The sequence below is a fragment of the Dermochelys coriacea genome, chromosome 14 (genome assembly GCF_009764565.3).
Source record: "Dermochelys coriacea isolate rDerCor1 chromosome 14, rDerCor1.pri.v4, whole genome shotgun sequence".
NCBI classification, from domain to species: domain Eukaryota; kingdom Metazoa; phylum Chordata; order Testudines; family Dermochelyidae; genus Dermochelys; species Dermochelys coriacea.
The window spans coordinates 4,077,997-4,095,235 of record NC_050081.1 but is presented as its reverse complement, the minus strand read 5'-3'; the positions used below and the strand labels follow the sequence as shown (position 1 = coordinate 4,095,235).

The 17,239-nt window shown below is 47.2% G+C and overlaps 1 protein-coding gene across 4 annotated transcripts; it reads left to right on the top strand.

Moving 5' to 3' along the window:
* The first annotated feature begins 2,626 nt into the window (after positions 1-2,626).
* COG1 (component of oligomeric golgi complex 1) lies at positions 2,627-17,179 on the top strand. Of its 4 annotated transcripts, XM_038371082.2 has the most exons (15): positions 2,627-2,982; positions 3,566-3,810; positions 4,918-5,099; positions 5,606-5,776; positions 5,914-6,070; positions 7,297-7,507; positions 7,966-8,754; positions 9,131-9,277; positions 11,372-11,533; positions 12,659-12,786; positions 13,647-13,755; positions 14,993-15,102; positions 15,199-15,277; positions 15,856-15,894; positions 17,014-17,179. In XM_038371082.2, the coding sequence occupies exons 1-14, from the start codon at positions 2,701-2,703 to the stop codon at positions 15,877-15,879; spliced, it is 2,796 nt and encodes a 931-aa protein (XP_038227010.1). In that variant the 5' UTR covers positions 2,627-2,700; the 3' UTR covers positions 15,880-15,894; positions 17,014-17,179. The 4 variants fall into 4 exon arrangements, with proteins under 4 accessions (XP_038227010.1, XP_043352226.1, XP_038227009.1 ...); XM_043496291.1 differs by lacking the exon at positions 15,856-15,894 and having other exon boundaries at positions 12,662-12,786; XM_038371081.2 differs by lacking the exon at positions 15,856-15,894.
* The last annotated feature ends 60 nt before the right edge of the window (positions 17,180-17,239 follow it).

The following is a 17,239-nucleotide window of genomic DNA, read 5'->3' as shown; positions in this document are numbered from 1 at the left end:
ATGGGTAAGGAATGGTGTCCCTAGTCTCTGTCAGAGGGTGGAAATGGATGGCAGGAGAGAGATCACTTATGTTCTTATGTAGTCCCAGCCTTTTCATAGAATATCAGGGTTGGGAGGGACCTCAGGAGGACATCTAGTCCAACCCCCTGCTCAAAGCGGGACCAATCCCCAATTTTTGCCCCCGATCCCTAAATGGCCCCCTCAAGGATTGAGCTCACAACCCTGGGTTTAGCAGGCCAATGCTCAAACCACTGAGCTATCCCTTCAGCTTTTGCCATGGAACAGGAGTCAGAGTCCGGAGGCTGCAGGATACTAGATACCATTGGTGTTAAACTTGTACCACTCAAGTTGCAAATTCATCCTGAAACCTTCCACTGGGGACACGAGGAAGGTTAATTGGCTTGCTGAGCATCTACAGGCTGCTAGGACTGTTTTGTACCTAAGGCAAATGGCCTTCAAGCAACAACTAACCAAAGACAGGAGGGGAAACACACAGTGGAGTTCCAGTGCCTCCTAACCTTCAGGTACCTGTTTCTGGAACGGCGCCAAGTTAGAATACTGTACTTTGAAATGCCTGTCCCATTTTCCCCAGCCCATCACAGCTGCCTTAGCTTTAAGGGAGATTCTGTGCATTTCATGTATGAAGGATTAGATCCAATCATCCATCCTTGCCCTAAACTGAGTAGAGCATTCAGAGCCCACTGCACCACCAGGAGGAATTTAAGGTGCCCATAAGTGGAGCAAGAGTGGCATCTTCAGGACAGTGAGATGAACTATCCAGGATGGGAAGTTAACAGCTGGAAGGGCTCCCCCAAGAGCAGATTTCACACGTTCACTTCCTGCAGGAGCAGAGGAGTACTGTTAACATCACTTGTTCCTTTAGCTGGTGCTTGGAACATGTATGATCACATACAGTCTCAATTAGAAAACAAAACCAACACCTTCAAAAGAGGAGCCTGGGAACTTAAATTCATAACTCTGCTGGACACTAAAAACCGCAGACCTAACAGAGATGCTGGCTGTATGGCTTATTACAACAAATTTTTAACACTCCCTGCCTCTTACCACCCCCTTTGTCCTATGAATGCAGAGGTGTTAATTACCCACTTCATTTTAAGTGTTCTCCTGCAACATGGGTGCATCTATTATGTTTAATCTGGCCCACTTTGTATATAGCTGTGACACTAACTGGTTATCTTCTCCAGACCTGAAGAAGAGCTCTGTGAAGCTCGAAAGTTTGTCCCTTTCAGAAACAGAAGTTGGTCCAATAAAAGATATCACCTCACCTACCCTGGGACCCCATCCACGCTGCAAACAAATGTACTCCACAAACTCTGTCAGAGTCATTTTGAAAGGCTGAATGGAGTAAGACAAACTATCACAATTCGTTTTACATGTAGGGACAGAGTGTGCAGCTATTTTTTTTTATGCGACCATCATCTGACCCCATATTTAGGGCCTGATCCTGACTTGAGACACACAAACACCTTCATAGATTCATAGAACTGAAGGCTAGTAGGGACCATTTAGTCTCACCTCCTGTATATCACAGGCCATTAAATTTCACCTGTTACCCCTATATTGAGCCCAATAACTTGGTTTTGACTAAAACAGATCTTTCGTATTTCTACCTTGATGCTGGCAGAAATATTTTAAAAATGCATACAAGTACATATTATAAGGCAGTACTATGTGTTAATTAACTACGATTTAAAAACTCAATATAACCAGGTTTTAGATTGGATTTAGGCCTCCCCCTGCAATGGGGAAATACATACGTTGACTAAAAACCAAAGCAGACCAGTCTATTCGTACTGCGCAAGCTCCAAGTAGAATGGTAAAAAACGTCAACGAGCAGCATTTTAACTGATCAACGTTAGGCGCTATACGAAAGGAAGAGGTGGACTCCAGGCTCTCAGAGATGAATCTAAAAAGTCAAGGGAGACAGCCTTGTTGTAAAACAAACGCTTGTGAAAAAGTGGACGACGACTAAGCTTCGAGAACTCAGGGAGGGTGGGGTTTTTTTTTATTGTGGTGGATTATTGCTTTGTGGGAATCGGGGTCGAGGTTCCACGACGATGGGTGCGTTAGAAATGCAGGAAGAGCGGAGGGAGGAAAACAAGGGAGTGGGGGCATTTCTGGTATGAACAGGAAATCGGAGGAGTTCTTCCAGGTTTAAAATCTCTCTGTGACTTGCTCCATCCCGGGGCCCGGGAAGCACCCGCACAATGGCCCAGGGGGATGGGACAGGATAACGTCAGCCTCTCTGAGGGGGCCAGGACAGCAGATCCTGCCCCTTGCTCTGGCAGGAAAGGCTCTGTGGGAAGGCGATGGGGCTGGGGCTGGGGCTGGGGGGGGGAGGAGGTGAGCACCCCATGGACAGGGATGGTGACATGAGGGAGCCCTAGGGAAAGGGATGGGGGGCGGGGAAGTGAGGGTGCCCCTAAGGAAGGAGTTGGGGGAGGGGGGCGGGGCTCAATGGGGAGGGTGCCCTTGCCCCTCACAAAGATGGCGGCTCCTGAGGCAGATGAGCAATAACCGGAAGTCCCGCGAGCCCTCACAAAGATGGCGCCGAGCGATGCCTCCCCCCCCCCCGGTGCCCGGAAGTGTCGCTGCCGTCCCCCCTCGGACACGTCACGGGCAAAAGGACACGCCCCCGCCTCGCGAGACGGACGGTGGCCGCCCAGGGTCGCGCCCAAGATGGCGGCGGCGGCGGCGCCCGGGCTGCCGCGGGGCACGGAGGCGGCGGCGCTGTTCGAGACCCACACGGCGGCCGAGCTGCGCGAGGTGGAGCGGCGGCTGCGGGCGGGCATCGAGCAGAAGCGGGAGGAGCTGCGGCAGATGGTGGGGGAGCGCTACCGGGACCTCATCGAGGCGGCCGACACCATCGCCGAGATGCGCCTCAGCGCCGAGCACCTGCTGGGGGCGGTGCGGGGCCTGCAGCGCGGGGCGCCGGGGCCGCGGGGCGCCCGGGGGGCCCAGGTGAGCGAGGGGGCGGGGCCTGCGCCACCAGGTGAGCGAGGGGGCGGGGCCTGCGCCACCAGGTGAGCGAGGGGGCGGGGCCGGAACAAGCCGTGGTCGGGGCAGCCTTGGCCCAAGGGCCGGCCCCCGACCTATAGCCAGGCAGCGGGCGCCGGCTACACCCTAGCGTCACTGCTGGAGCCCCGCAAGGGCTAGGGGGTGCCCCTGCCCCACAGCCCCTCCTCCTCGTCGGCGGTCGGGGTTGTCCTTGTGAGACCCTGCTGCATCGCAGCGCCACTCCTGCCTGGTGGCCCCTGCACCAGCTCGGCCTTTTCCTTCCTGCCAGGGTGGATAGCACAGCCTGTGAGACGAGCTCCTGAGCTGGGCATTGCTGCGGTGGGGGTCGCGTTGTCAGTTTACCCAAAGCCTGGGTTGCAGGACTGAGTTCTGTCCGGCTTTCGCCTGTTAGGGGTCACGTCACGGAAACGTACAGGGACAAAGCTCGGGTAGCTTCTGAAGTTAGCAGAATTACTGCGGGGGACCGTTGTTGTTCCCTCGGCAGTGTGATTGTACCCACAGTCAAAGCCTCTCCTTTCACGCCCAGACTATGCGGCACTCGCAGGAGAAGTTCTATAGCACCGCAGCGCGGATCAAGCTGCTGCTGGAGATTCCGGAGAAGATCTGGAGTGCCATGGAGGCCTCTCAGTACTTACGTGCCACTCATCTCTACCTGCTCTGCTGCCATCTCCACAGCCTCCTGCAGCTGGATTCCTCCAGCTCCTGTTACAGTCCCATCCTGGCACGCTTCCCCATCCTTGTACGACAAGTGGCAGCAGCCAGCCACTTTAGGTAAGCAGCGTGGTGGTATTTGCAGGCCCGCCAGAGCCAGTTTGCAAATGCTGTCAGAGCATTGCACTGCCGTAATATATTAAACCTACTTGAAGGCCCGATACAAACATAGCCTCCTATCCTCTTTTTCCTAGAAGTAGGGATTATTGTTCCACAGCCACAAGAGCTGAGAGACAGAGGTGAAGCAGCTTACCCAACATCATACTGACTGCCACTGGCAGAACTGACAGTAGAACCCAGGAGTTTTGACTCCCAGTGCCGTTCTAGATTTCTCCTTCCTCATGGGAAGAAGTGTGGTGGTGGTGAATATTTTTTTCCTCCCCTATTTTCTCTCTCTTAAGAGAAGGGCTGAACATAGCTCCCTCTATGCTTGTCAGGCATCACTCTTGAAGGAATTGCATAAAGTGAGCTGTTGCCTTCCCACTAGCAGACGTGTTTCCATCCCCTGAGCAACTCAAGATGCAACAAACCTTTTATATGCAGGACAGTCCATTCCAGTTGGATGGCTGAATTAGCTTTGGCACCTTTGGCAGTTTCCTGGTAGAGGGTTATTACTTTGAAAGGTTCAAAATGCTGTGTACTAGAGTAAGAATGTAAGCAGTGTTAGTTTACCAAGCTGGCAGGATCATGGAATTTAAACCACCCTTTTAAGATTGCACTGTTCCACCTTATACTTTACAGCTACTGGGGTAGGAAGGGTTGATGAGGTCAGGTTCCAGGACTGAGCCAGACAATCAGCTGCCCTAGGTGCCTCATAGGTGACTCCTGTTGATTGCACCCATGGATATAAAAAAAAAAACCTGGGAACCTTCTGTTTCCCATAGGTTCTATTTAGTCTCTTGCTCAGCCAGGGCCATCTCCTACTTGCATCTCATGGGCAGGCAGGCTCTGCATCAGGCTGCAGCTCCGGAGTAAAGGGAGCCCAGCTGGCAGTCGAGGGAGGGATGTGGAGAGGATCCAGCTACGGGGAAAGCAGCGAGTGACGAACGGGGTGTGTGTGGAGAGGAGCGAGCAGGAGATGGCCTCGGGGGTCTCGTTGTCAGTAATTAGAAAGCTGGCAACCTTGTTCAACACCTGGTGACTGCATCTGACTTGTTTCTTTATTAGATCCACCATATTGCATGAAAGCAAATCGCTGCTAAAATGCCAGGCCGTTTCTGACCAAGCAGTGGCAGAGGCCTTATGTTCCATCATGCTTTTGGAGGACAGCTCTCCACGCCAAGCCCTGACAGACTTCCTGCTGGCCAGGAAGTCAGCTGTTCAGCAACTTCTGAACCAGCCACATCACGGTCAGTACAACTTGCTTCGCTCCTGAACTAATATTAAAGGAAGCTCTAAGGTCTCTTTCCCATCTCAAGAAAAGAGCAGAAACTGAGTGGAACGGGGTTTATCCTATTTTGTAGCCTTCATGGGAACTTTGTTGCATTGAATCAGGGTTAAGAGACAGCTAATTATTTCCCTTGGTCCTTTAAAAACAGTAGTGGCCAAACAGGATAGCTTGCAGGAGACTCCTTTATCACAAGATGGGGGGTGATTGGCTCAGAGGTACTTCTGTAGCTAACTGATCCATCACAATAACTCTGCTTTGTTGCATGTATTAGTTACCCCATGCTCAGTTGCTTATGTTAGGCCCATCTCCATTATCTATGGGAACAGATAGCTGGTATCTTCACTGTAAATACACAGCTGCCTTGGAAAACTTTGTCCTTTCTGACCAGCATTGTTCTTATTATGGGACTGCTTTAATGAGGAAGGTTAGGGCTGCTGCCTCTCAGTAAGAAATTTTTCTTTTTAGGTGCTGGAATAAAAGCTCAGGTGTGTTCATTGATGGAGTTGCTAACCACCACCTTGTACCAAGCTCATGCCCTGTTTTACACTCTGCCTGAAGGGGTGCCCTCAGATCCATCCCTGCCCTGCAGCTTGCTCTTTTCAATGCTGGAGAGCACAACAGGCCAGGATCCAGCAGGTGAGCAGCTTGCTCAGGCAATGAGGTTTGGGATTGGCTTCACTATCTAATGGTCATTTGTGCATATTCCTCATACAAATGGGGCTTAGTCAAGACCCCATTGAACCCACCCCACTCATGTGGCACAATTCTTCTAGGTAAAGGCATCAAAGTTTTGAAAGAGGAGATGCAGCTGAGCAGCTGGTTCAAATATCTACCACTGTCCATTATAGAGTTCCAGCCAACCCTCCGAACCCTGGCACATCCAATTAGCCAGGACTACCTGAGAGACACTCTTCAGAAGTGGATTAACATGTGAGTGTATAGCGGGAGCTTCTTTTAAGGGATGGATTAGGACAGTACTTGTTCTGTCACTGTATTCCTCCTCTAGTGAAAGGGAGTGAGGCGCCATCGGACACCACTAGATCCCTCTAGCAGCATAGAGGGCTTCTGCAGCACCTAAGCAGCTCTACAGCAAGCCTTGGCCGGGGGTCATAAAATGGAGCCAAGTCTACTCACCTGCCTGTTATACCCATAGAAGCGTATCAGGACACCCTTGTCTGCCACAGAAATGCTGAGATAAGGGATGATATAGACTAAAAGCTTTCTTGAAAGCCAGGTTGTTCAATACATCAATAAGGCAGCAGATTATAACCAGACCACTTCCCTGCAATGCTGAGTGATCTGTGTCTAGTGTTCCTGCAGTATTACAGAAAATTAAAGTCTCCCAAATTCTTATTCAAGTAGAAAAATGCCTCTAGGTCCTTACCTGTACTCTTCAGTTTTTCTTTCCTGGGGTTGTTCTCATTCCAGCATCTCTTTTTTCTTACTGCTATCCTCCTGAGATTGTGCAAGAGAGCTGGCAGAGCCTACATTATAAAGGTCCCAGCTCCTCCCCTTTCCCAGCATGCCTTGCTAAGAGGAGAGTAACAGTCTGGCCTCCCTTTCCTTATGTAGTGGCTCAGTCAGCCCCATGTGACTCTGCCCTCTACCTATGAAATGCATGAAAGTGTAATCAAATGGTAGCTATTAGCTGCAGTCAAACTGAAGTCTGAAGCCTTCTTTGGTTGAGAGGAATTCCTACCCCCAAATGTCTCCCTGCCTGGCTGCCCCATTTTATTCTCCAAAGAGCACCTCCGTCAAGGGCCCACGTGCTAGGTTGGCTAGAGGGGAATTGTTGCAGAGTAATGTGATGGTCTTTGCCCAACACTGGTACAGCACTCCTTGCCTGTGGTCCAGGGCACTGAGATACATGGGCTGGGACCCTGTAGGAGAGCATGATGTGCTGCTAGTAGTTCCTGGGGAAGATATAACATGTGGGTTAACGTGGCCAGGAATGCAAGTGGCTGGATCACTGAGAGGTGGCAGGTAAACTTCCTAGGTCATTCTCAGCTGGGCCAGAGGCCTCCTTGCTGCATCCTTTCACACAGCAATAAGAATCCCTTTGTAGTCCAGCCTAGAACAGTAAAGTAAAAGTTCTTTGCTGCATTGCCTGGAGCTGTGATATGAGGGAATGGGACTGAAATGAATATTGCTTTCAGGTGTAATGAAGATATCAAATCTGGGCTCATCACTCTGCTGGGCTATGTGAAGAGCTTGAAAGGCCTAGCCGGCATCCGTGACGCTGTGTGGGAGCTGCTCACTGGTGAGTCCATGAGCCAGAACTGGGACACAGTGTGTCACCGACTCTTGGACAAGCCCATCTCCTTCTGGGAGGACTTGCTGCGGCAGCTTTTCTTGGACAGGTTACAGGTGAGATGCTGTCGGGGCTTAACCAGGCTGACTTTGGAAGTGTTTAAGTGCTGTCTGCTTCCCTAGCCTGGCAGTCTCAGCAGAGAACAGGTCATGAGGGGCATACATTAGGTGGGGGGGTAATGTTCCCTCTAATTTTTTGACAGGCCATGTGCCCAAAAAATTTCTTCTGTGTACAGTTTTGTGCGCATGGTGCTTCACTGTGGGTGCAGGGTTTAGGATCTGTGTGTGTGCGCGCACACATGCACAGCGTAGAGGGAACAGTGGGGGGAGGCGGGGGGGAGGCTGGTGCTGCATGGGGAAGCTTGCACAGCTGCTCCCCTTGCGGTACTGTTTGGGGAGAGAGGTCTTTGCTCTCCAGGGCCATCCACAGTACCTTTCAGCAGCCATAGAGGCACTCTTAAAATGGGTGATGGGGCAGTCACTGAGACCTGAGAAAGGAAAGTTCTCTTTTCCAGACCCTGACGAAGGAAGGATTTGACTCCATCTCCAGCAGTTCGAAACAGCTTCTTATCTTAGCTCTACAGGAGCTTGAAGTCAAGTCCAGTACCTCCGCCCCCAGTAAGCACATCCAGTTTGAACACAACATGGCTTTGTTTCTGTGGTCAGAGAGCCCCAGCGACCTGCCTTCTGATGCTGCCTGGGTCAACGTGGCAAACCGCAGCCAATTTGCAAAGAGTGGCCTCTCTATGAAGGCTCAGGCTCTCACTCCCTGTGTGCAGAGCTTCTGTTCTGCCTTGGATACCAAACTGAAGGCCAAACTGGATGACCTTCTGTCCTACCTTCCTTCTGACTCTTCCAAACCCAAAGAGATATTGGGTATGCAGTCCAGGAACTCTGCTTTTGATAGATATGCTGATATTGGCACCGTAGAAGAGCTGCTCCGTGATCACTGCATTACCTGCATTCAGTACGTCTTGGGCTGTGTTAGAGAAGAGCTGCAGAGTGCTGAGGACAAGCTGAAAGGAGACACAGACGCTCTGAATGATGCCAAACTTAATACCGTCCTCTTCATGGCAAGACTTTGTCAGTCACTAGGTGAACTGTGTCCTCACCTGAAGCAGTGCATTCTGGGTAAATCAGGCAGCACAGAGAATGTAATGAGGGAGACCCGGTCTTTTAAAAAGCTGGGGAAAGGGAAAATCCAGGAGGTGAATCCCCTGCAGGCCAAGTGGCAGGAAGTGAAAGAACAACTCCTGCAACAGAGCCTTTTTGCATATCAGATTTGGACTTCAACTGTTTTAAAAGTAAGTAGCCAGTTTTCTTTGGACACATTCCTTTCCTATTTAGGTTTCTCTTTCACTGCTGCCCACAGCCACCACTGTGCTTGTAGTTCTAGTTCTTCAGAGACTTTCCATTCATTAGAACACTGCCACTACAAGAATTAGGTACCTAATCAATTTCCAATGAATAAGGCTGAGCTATGGCTCTGAAATAGTCACTCTCTGAGGTGCCAGATCCCCTTGGTGTGACGCTCTTAAAGACAAATGGAAAATACTTCGCCCACCTCAGTCTCCTCAGCAGATTCACTAAATGAAAAACACAAGGGAGCCATAAATAGACTGCCTGACCCCTAGTACCTGCATTGGCCTGTTACTGAATATTTGTATTTTTCCCTTCTAGGTCCTGGTTCACAGTTTCACCAAAACTTTGCTGCTAGATACAGCTGGCTCTATCTTAGCTACAGCCACCAACTGGGATGAAATTGAAATTCAGGAGGAGACAGAAACGGGAAGCAGCGTAACATCAAAGATCCGACTCCCTGTACAGGTGTGAGCTATGTCCTCTGGGTGAATGGAGGGAAATCTTTCGGGAGGCCAAAAGCTGCTTGTTAAATAGTCAGTAAACCTGCATTTCACTCTAGGAGGTTTCACTGAATTCTGTCCTATCTTATGAAATCTTCCTGCACTCACGGTCACATATCCAAGTCTTAGGGGGCAACTTTAAGATCTTAGGATTTCTGCCAAAGAATACGTATGCAGTGTTGTTGCTCTCTGTCTCAAGATATGAGAGAGAGCTTTTATTGAACCAACTTCTGTTGGTTAGAGACTTTTGCACTTCCACAGAGCTCTTCTTCCTGTCTGTCCTATAGAATGTGAATGTAAATACGCTGTAAGGGATAAGCCCCAGCCAGCCACTGGCTAACATTCCCTCTCTCACTAAAAGCAGTCCCTAAAGTCCATGTTGCTGACTTGGTGCTGTACCCAGAATGGTTGGTGTATAACACTGTTACCACATCACCTGTATCCCAACTTTTTGGCTTTATTACTAATTTGCAGTACCTTTCATTGTGTGCTGAGTAATGCTTAAGGAGAACAGTCCCTGCCCTGAGATGCTTCCACTGTAGAGATAGTCAGGGAAAGGGGAATTAAAAAAGGCAGCTTATAATGTACAAATCAATAAGATTCCTTAAAGGCAGTGCAGCAGAAGTGAGTTTAAGACAAACTCAAAGGTGGACTAGGATGAGCTGTAGGAAAGAAGGCAAGGTGGTGATTGTATAAATCTGACAAACAAGTGGATGAGATTGGGCAGCATTAGTGGAGCAGTAGGGACAGGGGTAGGAAAGTTGGGAGAAACAAAGCTATGTAGACTTTTGAAGGTGGTGACAAGCAGCTTAAACTTGATGCAATATTGGCTGGTAAGTCAACTGAGGGATTGAAGAAAGGGAGGAGTTACATGATCAGACAGGCAAGAAAGAGGAGTTTAGCAGCAGCATTTTATATAGACTGAAGGAAGTGGATGTGTGAGAGAGACATTGGGGTGAAGAGGGAAGATACTGCAGTAAGCAAGGCAGGCTATACTGAGGCCTGAACAAGAGGCAGGGCTGGGTGGGGGAAAAGCAAAGGATAGAATGAAGGAAGTAGCATCAAGTTTTGGAATATCTTGCAAGTGTGGGGTAAGGGAAAAGGAGGAGTAAAAAAATACCCCTCAGATTGTAAGCCTGAGTGACTGGGAGGATGGTGTTGTGAACAGTGATAGAAAAAGTGGGAAGACAAGTTCAGTTTTTGTCTGTATTCAATTTAAGATCTGTCTTAGTACAGTGATGGAAGCCAGACAAGTACTTATCTGAGCACCTTATAACCTTTAATGTATTTAATCTCGATGCCTATGAGGACATCAGACAATTGAAATGTGGGATTGGATAGGAGACAGGCCAGTGGTAGAAAGAGATTTGTGAGTTATCAGCAATACAGATGGTGGCTAAAACTAATGGAAAGAGCAAAGGGAAAGCCCTGGGGAACCCCCACCAAAAAACACAGAGGAGAAAAGATAGTATCTCAGAACCCTGCTGAGGATAAGATGTCAGGAAGGAGGGGTTGAGCTGCAGCTCTAGGATGAGGATAGAGTAGAAGCCTGGAGGTTTGACCAGGAAGAGGTAACTGAAGACCAAAATGAAACCAGTTTCAGTAGAGTGGAAAAAAGTTAGAAGCCCATCTGGAAGGAAGATTAGGCAGACCTAGAGGAGGGAAAATCAGTACGTTGGTCGTAGATTGCATATTTCCTGATTTTAGAATAGAAGGGATGATAGCCCCATCTGCCTTTCCAGCTAACAGATGGTTCTGAAGATAGTGGAGACCAGGACATGCTTCATGGAGGGGAAAGATCCAGAGGATGATGAGGGAAAGGGTATGTCGAGAGTCAGTAAGGGTAAGGAGGTAGGATAGGATGGGAGCACTGAGGCAGGGTTCTGTGAGGGGAGAAGGCAAGAGACCAAGGTTGGTGATGAGGAAGGAGAAGATACCAGGAGAAACCCAGAATTCACATAACCTCTCTCATTCACCTTGATAATGCCAACATCCCATACAGAAAGGTCAGGAACATATCAGCTTGGTGTCATGTGTGTGGTTTTTCCCCCCCCAACAGCCATCCTGGTATGTTCAATGCCTCCTATTCAGCTTGTGTCAAGAAGTCAATCGGGTTGGAGGTCACGCTCTACCAAAGCGTACCTTGCAGCTGCTGCTGAAGACCTGCCTGGCGGAAGTGCTGGGTGGCTATGAGAAGCTTGTTGAAGAGAAGCAGGAGAAGGTATGCAGCTGGGATTTTGTTCTACACCCTGGATTTATGGTTGTACTAAAAGCTGTCTGCAAGTGCAGTCACGATTATAGTCTGTCTTTCCTGCTGATCAGGAAACCCCAAAAATTCATCCCTGAGAAGCCCCTAGAAATTTAAGCATGTTTTATGGGACATAGCCTGGGACTGGGATCCAGCTCAATGCGAAATCTCTACACTCCGGTGCCTCAGTTTCCCCACCTGCAGTTATCATCCAAGCCTTCCTTTCATGGGTTTTGAGACTGTAAAGTGCTGTAAGACCTTGAGAGCCTGTGCAGGAAAGGGAAGTAGCCGCTTGCATGCTCTAGTGACAATGCTCTATTTCTTCCACCTGTCTGCCTGGATTGCCAGCAAAGGCCTCTGAAAGGGAAACAGAGCTTTTTAAGGCCCTACTTTCCCATTAGCATGATGCTAAGAGAGATGGCTGCAGTTCCAGGAGAGCCATGGTGTTACTACAGTAATAGACTAGACAGGAGATCTTCTTCATATTCAATTTTAGAAACTGAAGTGAATGCTTTTTGTCCAATACACGTGTCAGAACATACTTAAGTCTTTTCTTCTGCTTCGGGAGATGCTTGGCATGACTGGTTTGGTCATTTCTTTTCAATGTGGCTTTGCTAATGTGTCCAGAAGCCTTTAAAAGAGTTAGGGCTAAGACGTTCATGGCACTTCACAAATGAGACCGTGTCTGCCCTGAGGAGCATACAATATGAGTCAACATACAAAGAGGATGTGACAAGCAGATGTGGCATAGGATAGTTAACTGAACTGTCGGACTTAAGCCTGCTGCTGATTGGTCTGAGTATTTTGTGTGTTCTGTCTTGAAAAAAACCTTTGGAAACCATTATTATAAAAAGAAAAGGAGTACTTGTGGCACCTTAGAGACTAACAAATTTATTAGAGCATAAGCTTTCGTGAGCTACAGCTCACTTCGGAAGTGAGCTGTAGCTCACGAAAGCTTATGCTCTAATAAATTTGTTAGTCTCTAAGGTGCCACAAGTACTCCTTTTCTTTTTGCGAATACAGACTAACACGGCTGCTACTCTGAAACCCATTATTATAAAGAGAATGTTGAAACGTACCCTTCTGCCTTCCTTACAGAAGGAAGGCACATTCCCAATGACTCAGAACAGGGCGTTGCAGGTGCTCTATGATCTGCGTTATTTGAATATAGTCCTAACGGCTAAGAGTGAGGAAGCAAAAACCAGCAGGAGCAAGCAGGACTCCAGGTACAGTGCACTGCCAGCGTTCTAAGCCAAGCATCAGAAAGGCCGTTCAGGGTCTGAAGCAAGTTCAGTCCAGTTCTGACATCCTACTTCCTCACACACAATCACAACTTAAAGGCAGTCTAAACAGAAAGTGGCTTATTCAGCCTTGCTCTATGACAGAAGCCACCTACAGAAGTTCTTCAGGGAAAGCTAGAAGCCCTACAGGGCAACCTATGGGACATTGGTATGTCTGCCATTATCCATCATCTTTTCACCAACTCTTAAGCACAGTCTAAAAATGTCAGAGTGGGATGAGGGTGGGGTATTGGAGCTGAGCCAGGACAACCAGTCTCCTCCACGGGGGTAGACCTGGTATAGCTAACTGATGCCTCCAGAGAACTCTTCTGCCTGGTCATGGAACTAGTCTTGAAGAACCTTACTTCTAGAAATCACACCTGTTTAGCAACAGGTTTGTGAAGCCGAAGAACAGGGAGCACAAATCCCACTCAGCCACTTGGCTCCCGCTCTGAGTGTTCTGTAAATAGGAACGGAAAAGCCTTCAAAGTTCCACTAAAGTACATTCCCCTCTTCCCTGTCACAGATAAGTGTTGACACAGTAGGAGGCTAATTAAATGCAAGTTTTCCTTCTGTCACAACAAACTGGGGAAGCCCCTTGTGACACTGAAAACTGCTGCTCCTCTGATGCATGCTGCCTGCTTGTACTCAGACACAGGTCAGCTGCGAGGGGAGCAGCTCAGTTTCATGTAGGACCACTGCAATAGCAATTTCCACTTACCCCCATCATAAGCATATGTCCACCTTGTAATCTGCTTCTATTTAATACGAAGATCCGTAATGGCATCTTTTTGGCCTTGTTGCAGGATTGAGAAGGTGACAGACTTCCTAGAAGCCAACATCGATCCATTTGACTTGGATGTTTTCACTCCACATTTAAATAGCAGCCTTAACCGCCTGGTGCAACAAACCTCTGTAAGTTTAGGGGAAAGTAATTCCCTACTATAGAAGTAAATGTTGCAAAACCTGTTTGCTGCTTTATTCTACTGCAAAGTCATCAAGCAGGCTGATCATTTCCTCCCATTATGCAGTTCAACTGCAGCTAACTATTGGCCTGCACTCAGCATTGCAGATGGGATATTTAAAGTCAGCTGGAGCTAGGCATAGCTTGCTGAGCAAGTTCTCTATAACATGGTAGATACACACCCCTACTCAGATCTCTTCCTTCTGTAACCGAAAGGGAGAGTCATTAGAATTTGTGAAATACAAACTGCCACACAGACAGCCCCAGATTCTGCTACTATAGTAGCAGGCAGCTAGCTGAGGCATGGTCTATACTAGGAACTTATGTCAGTATAACTACATCACTCAGAGGTGTGGAGCGATGTAGTTAGTGCTATTTTTCACAGATCTTCTATCAACCTAGGTACTGCCTCTAGGGAAGGTGGAGTACCTATACAGACAGAAGCAGCTCTCCTTTTGCCAGAAGCTGGGAATAGGTGACAGGGGATGGATCACTTGATGATTACCTGTTCTGTTCATTCCCTTTGGGGCACCTGGCACTGGCCACTGTCGGAAGACAGGATACTGGGCTAGATGGACCTTTGGTCTGACCCAGTATGGCTGTTCTTAGTGAAAATACTACCTATAAGCGCTGCAGCTGCACCACTGTAGCCCTGTAAGTTAGAGAAGCCCTGATTAAAGGAAACAAATTTAAGAGGGCACGGGCAGACAAGTCAGCGGCCTTGAAATCCAAAAATTAAGTTAATGTTTGGGGAAAGAATTCAGCATTAAAGACAATTCTGTGTGTATTTGAGAGTTTCTATATACAGGCAAAAAGAAAAGGAGTACTAGTGGCACCTTAGACTAACAAATTTGTTTGAGCATTAGCTTTCATGAGCTACAGCTCACTTCATCTGTAACACAAAAGCTTATGCTCAAATAAATTTGTTTGAGTACTAGTGGCACCTTAGAGACTAACATTTATTTGAGCATAAGTTTGTGAGCTACAGCTCATGAAAGCTTATGCTCAAACAAATTTGTTAGTCTCTAAGGTGCCACTAGTACTTTCTTTTTGAGAATACAGACTAACACGGCTGCTACTCTGAAACCTGTATACAGGCAGGTGCTGCTTGTTACTTGAGCAGTTTCTGTGTTACAGAATCCTCAGCCACCTGAAAAAAAAAAATGGCATTTATTTCCTGTCTTCTAGGTCCTGTTTGGCTTACTCACTGGGGCAGAGAATCAGTATACCAATAGAAGCAATAATCTGAGCTCCCAGGAGCCTTACAATATCTTGCCATTAGCATCTAGTCAAATAAGGTAATTTGCTCAGTGATGCAGATATCACTTTTTAGAAAGCAAGTGTCTTGAACTGAACGGTATGACTGAATACATTTCCTTATTTCTCTCTCTAAGATTTGGACTTCTACCGCTTAGTATGTCAAGCTCTCGAAAGACTAAATCTGCTGTTAAAAACACAGAAAATCAGACTCAGGTTGGTGAAGTTGTTATAAACCATCCTAATCTTACCACATATCCCTACTGTTATCAGAGCAGGGAAGTAGCATTATAAATAAGGGTTCCAGGCTTGCTGAGACATTTAAAAAAAAAAAAAAAAAAAAAAAAAAAAAAAAAAAAAAATTGGTTCAGGGGTGCTTACGAAGGGAGAACAGGTTGAGTAAATATTTAAGTCAGCAACCCCTAGTAAGAGACAAGTGCTTTTCAAACAGTCTCAAGCAGGGCTGCTCTTAAAAATACTGTACAAATCCTAATCCTCACATTAGTTTTGCAAGTAATCACACCCTCCCCCCCCTTTTAAAAAAAAAAAAGCCAACAGAAAACCCGATTAGCTCATTTTCCTTAAGTGATTTGCTAAAGGCCAAAAGGAAGTCCAGAAGCACAAAATGCCAGACCTCTAGCCCCCAGCTGACAGACCATGTCAGTGCAGTGGTGACTTAAGTTTATGCAGTGACAACTTAAAATTTAGCTTCTTCATCTGTATTTAAGGGAAGTAGCAAGGCATGTTAAGCTGTTAAGGGATGCTATCTAACTATTTTATAAACTTCATTCCAGTGTGATGGTGACCTGTACTCCTGAAGAAATCTTGCTTGGGTATTTAAGCTTGTGTGCATTCTGAGTGGCTTGCTTCACCTACAACGGCATTTAGTGTTGTCCAGTTGCTCTGTATTAAATTTTATATTAACCTAAATTGTACACATTGATACCCGTTCCCCACTGTTTAAATGTCTATTTAGGCAGGACTCCTGGGTGGAGGACTGGGAGAGCCAAGGAAGACCAAGCCGCTACAGGAAGCGGTATTCTTAAATGCACTCATCCCTCCAAGTCATTACTGAACCCATACTCTACCATGGTGCAATAGGGCACAGTCCTGACTGATTTCATTCAATAAAGATCCACTTCTCTATTATAAGAATAGAGACATTTACCTAAATGGGGGCCAACCTATCACATTCTGCTCCTTCATGTAATTCAGGGGAGAACTTCTTGGCTTTAATTGTTTCAAAGAGCACACTTGTTTCAAAACTATTCAATTTTAGAAAAGTTATCTACCTCTTGCTCCCACGGTATCTAGTATAGTTTAGAAACAGTGTTTCTTCCATACCTGCCCCTGTGTGTTACTAGTTGTGGCTGCAGTGATGCATGTATATATAGTTTAATAGAAAGCCCCTTTTCTGAATTACTAGCAGATATGCTCTCCCCCTTTTCTCAGATCCCACTATGTAATAAATCATGTAAGATTGTGCAGAGTACTTAATCAAAAACTATTGGCTAGGTATAAAGACAGTGGTATTTTATCATTTCTAAAGCACAGGAGAAAATGGAGTTAGCCCCTTTCCTGGGCTAGTCAGTAAAAACAATCACATTTAAGCGATTCTTATAAATCTTTAGTTAACAACATACTGATCTAGTTTAAAAAGTTGCACAGGGAGAGAGGGAAGCTCTATGATGCCAGAACCTAGAACCCCTCTCTAGTACTAGAAATCTAGGGTAGACAAGGCTTTTTAGGCTGAGTAATCCTGTATATGTAGCCAGAGAGGCAGGGGTTCAGGTTGGACTTAGTTCCTACTCAATTACATATAGTTCTTAATTCTCTTACCCTACCATGCCTCCCTGCAGCTGCTAACAACTGGCTGTATGTGGAATCAATGTAAGAAGCACTATAGCAGTCACTGATCCTCTTTTTTTTTTTTTTAAACAAAAACAAAACAGGTTCCACCTCCTTCAGTCATAAGAGCAGAAGAGGAAACATTCCGCCCCGGTTCCTTGTTCAGACAGCTTGCAACAGAGGAGGAAGACACAGCTGCACCATCCCTGTTCAAACTGGGTTGGCTCTCTAGCATGACCAAGTGATCTAATAAAAAGATGAAACACTTAAGTTTGCCTGCACATTCATTTCCATTCAGAACACACTCTCCCAGGCCTGTACTGGCTAAAC

What these genes read in the sequence shown, in the direction of transcription:
- COG1 (XM_038371081.2), top strand. Translation starts at nt 2,701, where the DNA reads ATGGCGGCGGCGGCGGCGCCCGGGCTGCCGCGGGGCACGGAGGCGGCG. An exon ending in TTGAAGAGAAGCAGGAGAAG is followed by an intron (nt 11,534 to 12,658) that starts GTATGCAGCTGG and finishes CCTTCCTTACAG; the next exon opens with AAGGAAGGCACATTCCCAAT. An exon ending in TTAGCATCTAGTCAAATAAG is followed by an intron (nt 15,103 to 15,198) that starts GTAATTTGCTCA and finishes TCTCTCTCTAAG; the next exon opens with ATTTGGACTTCTACCGCTTA.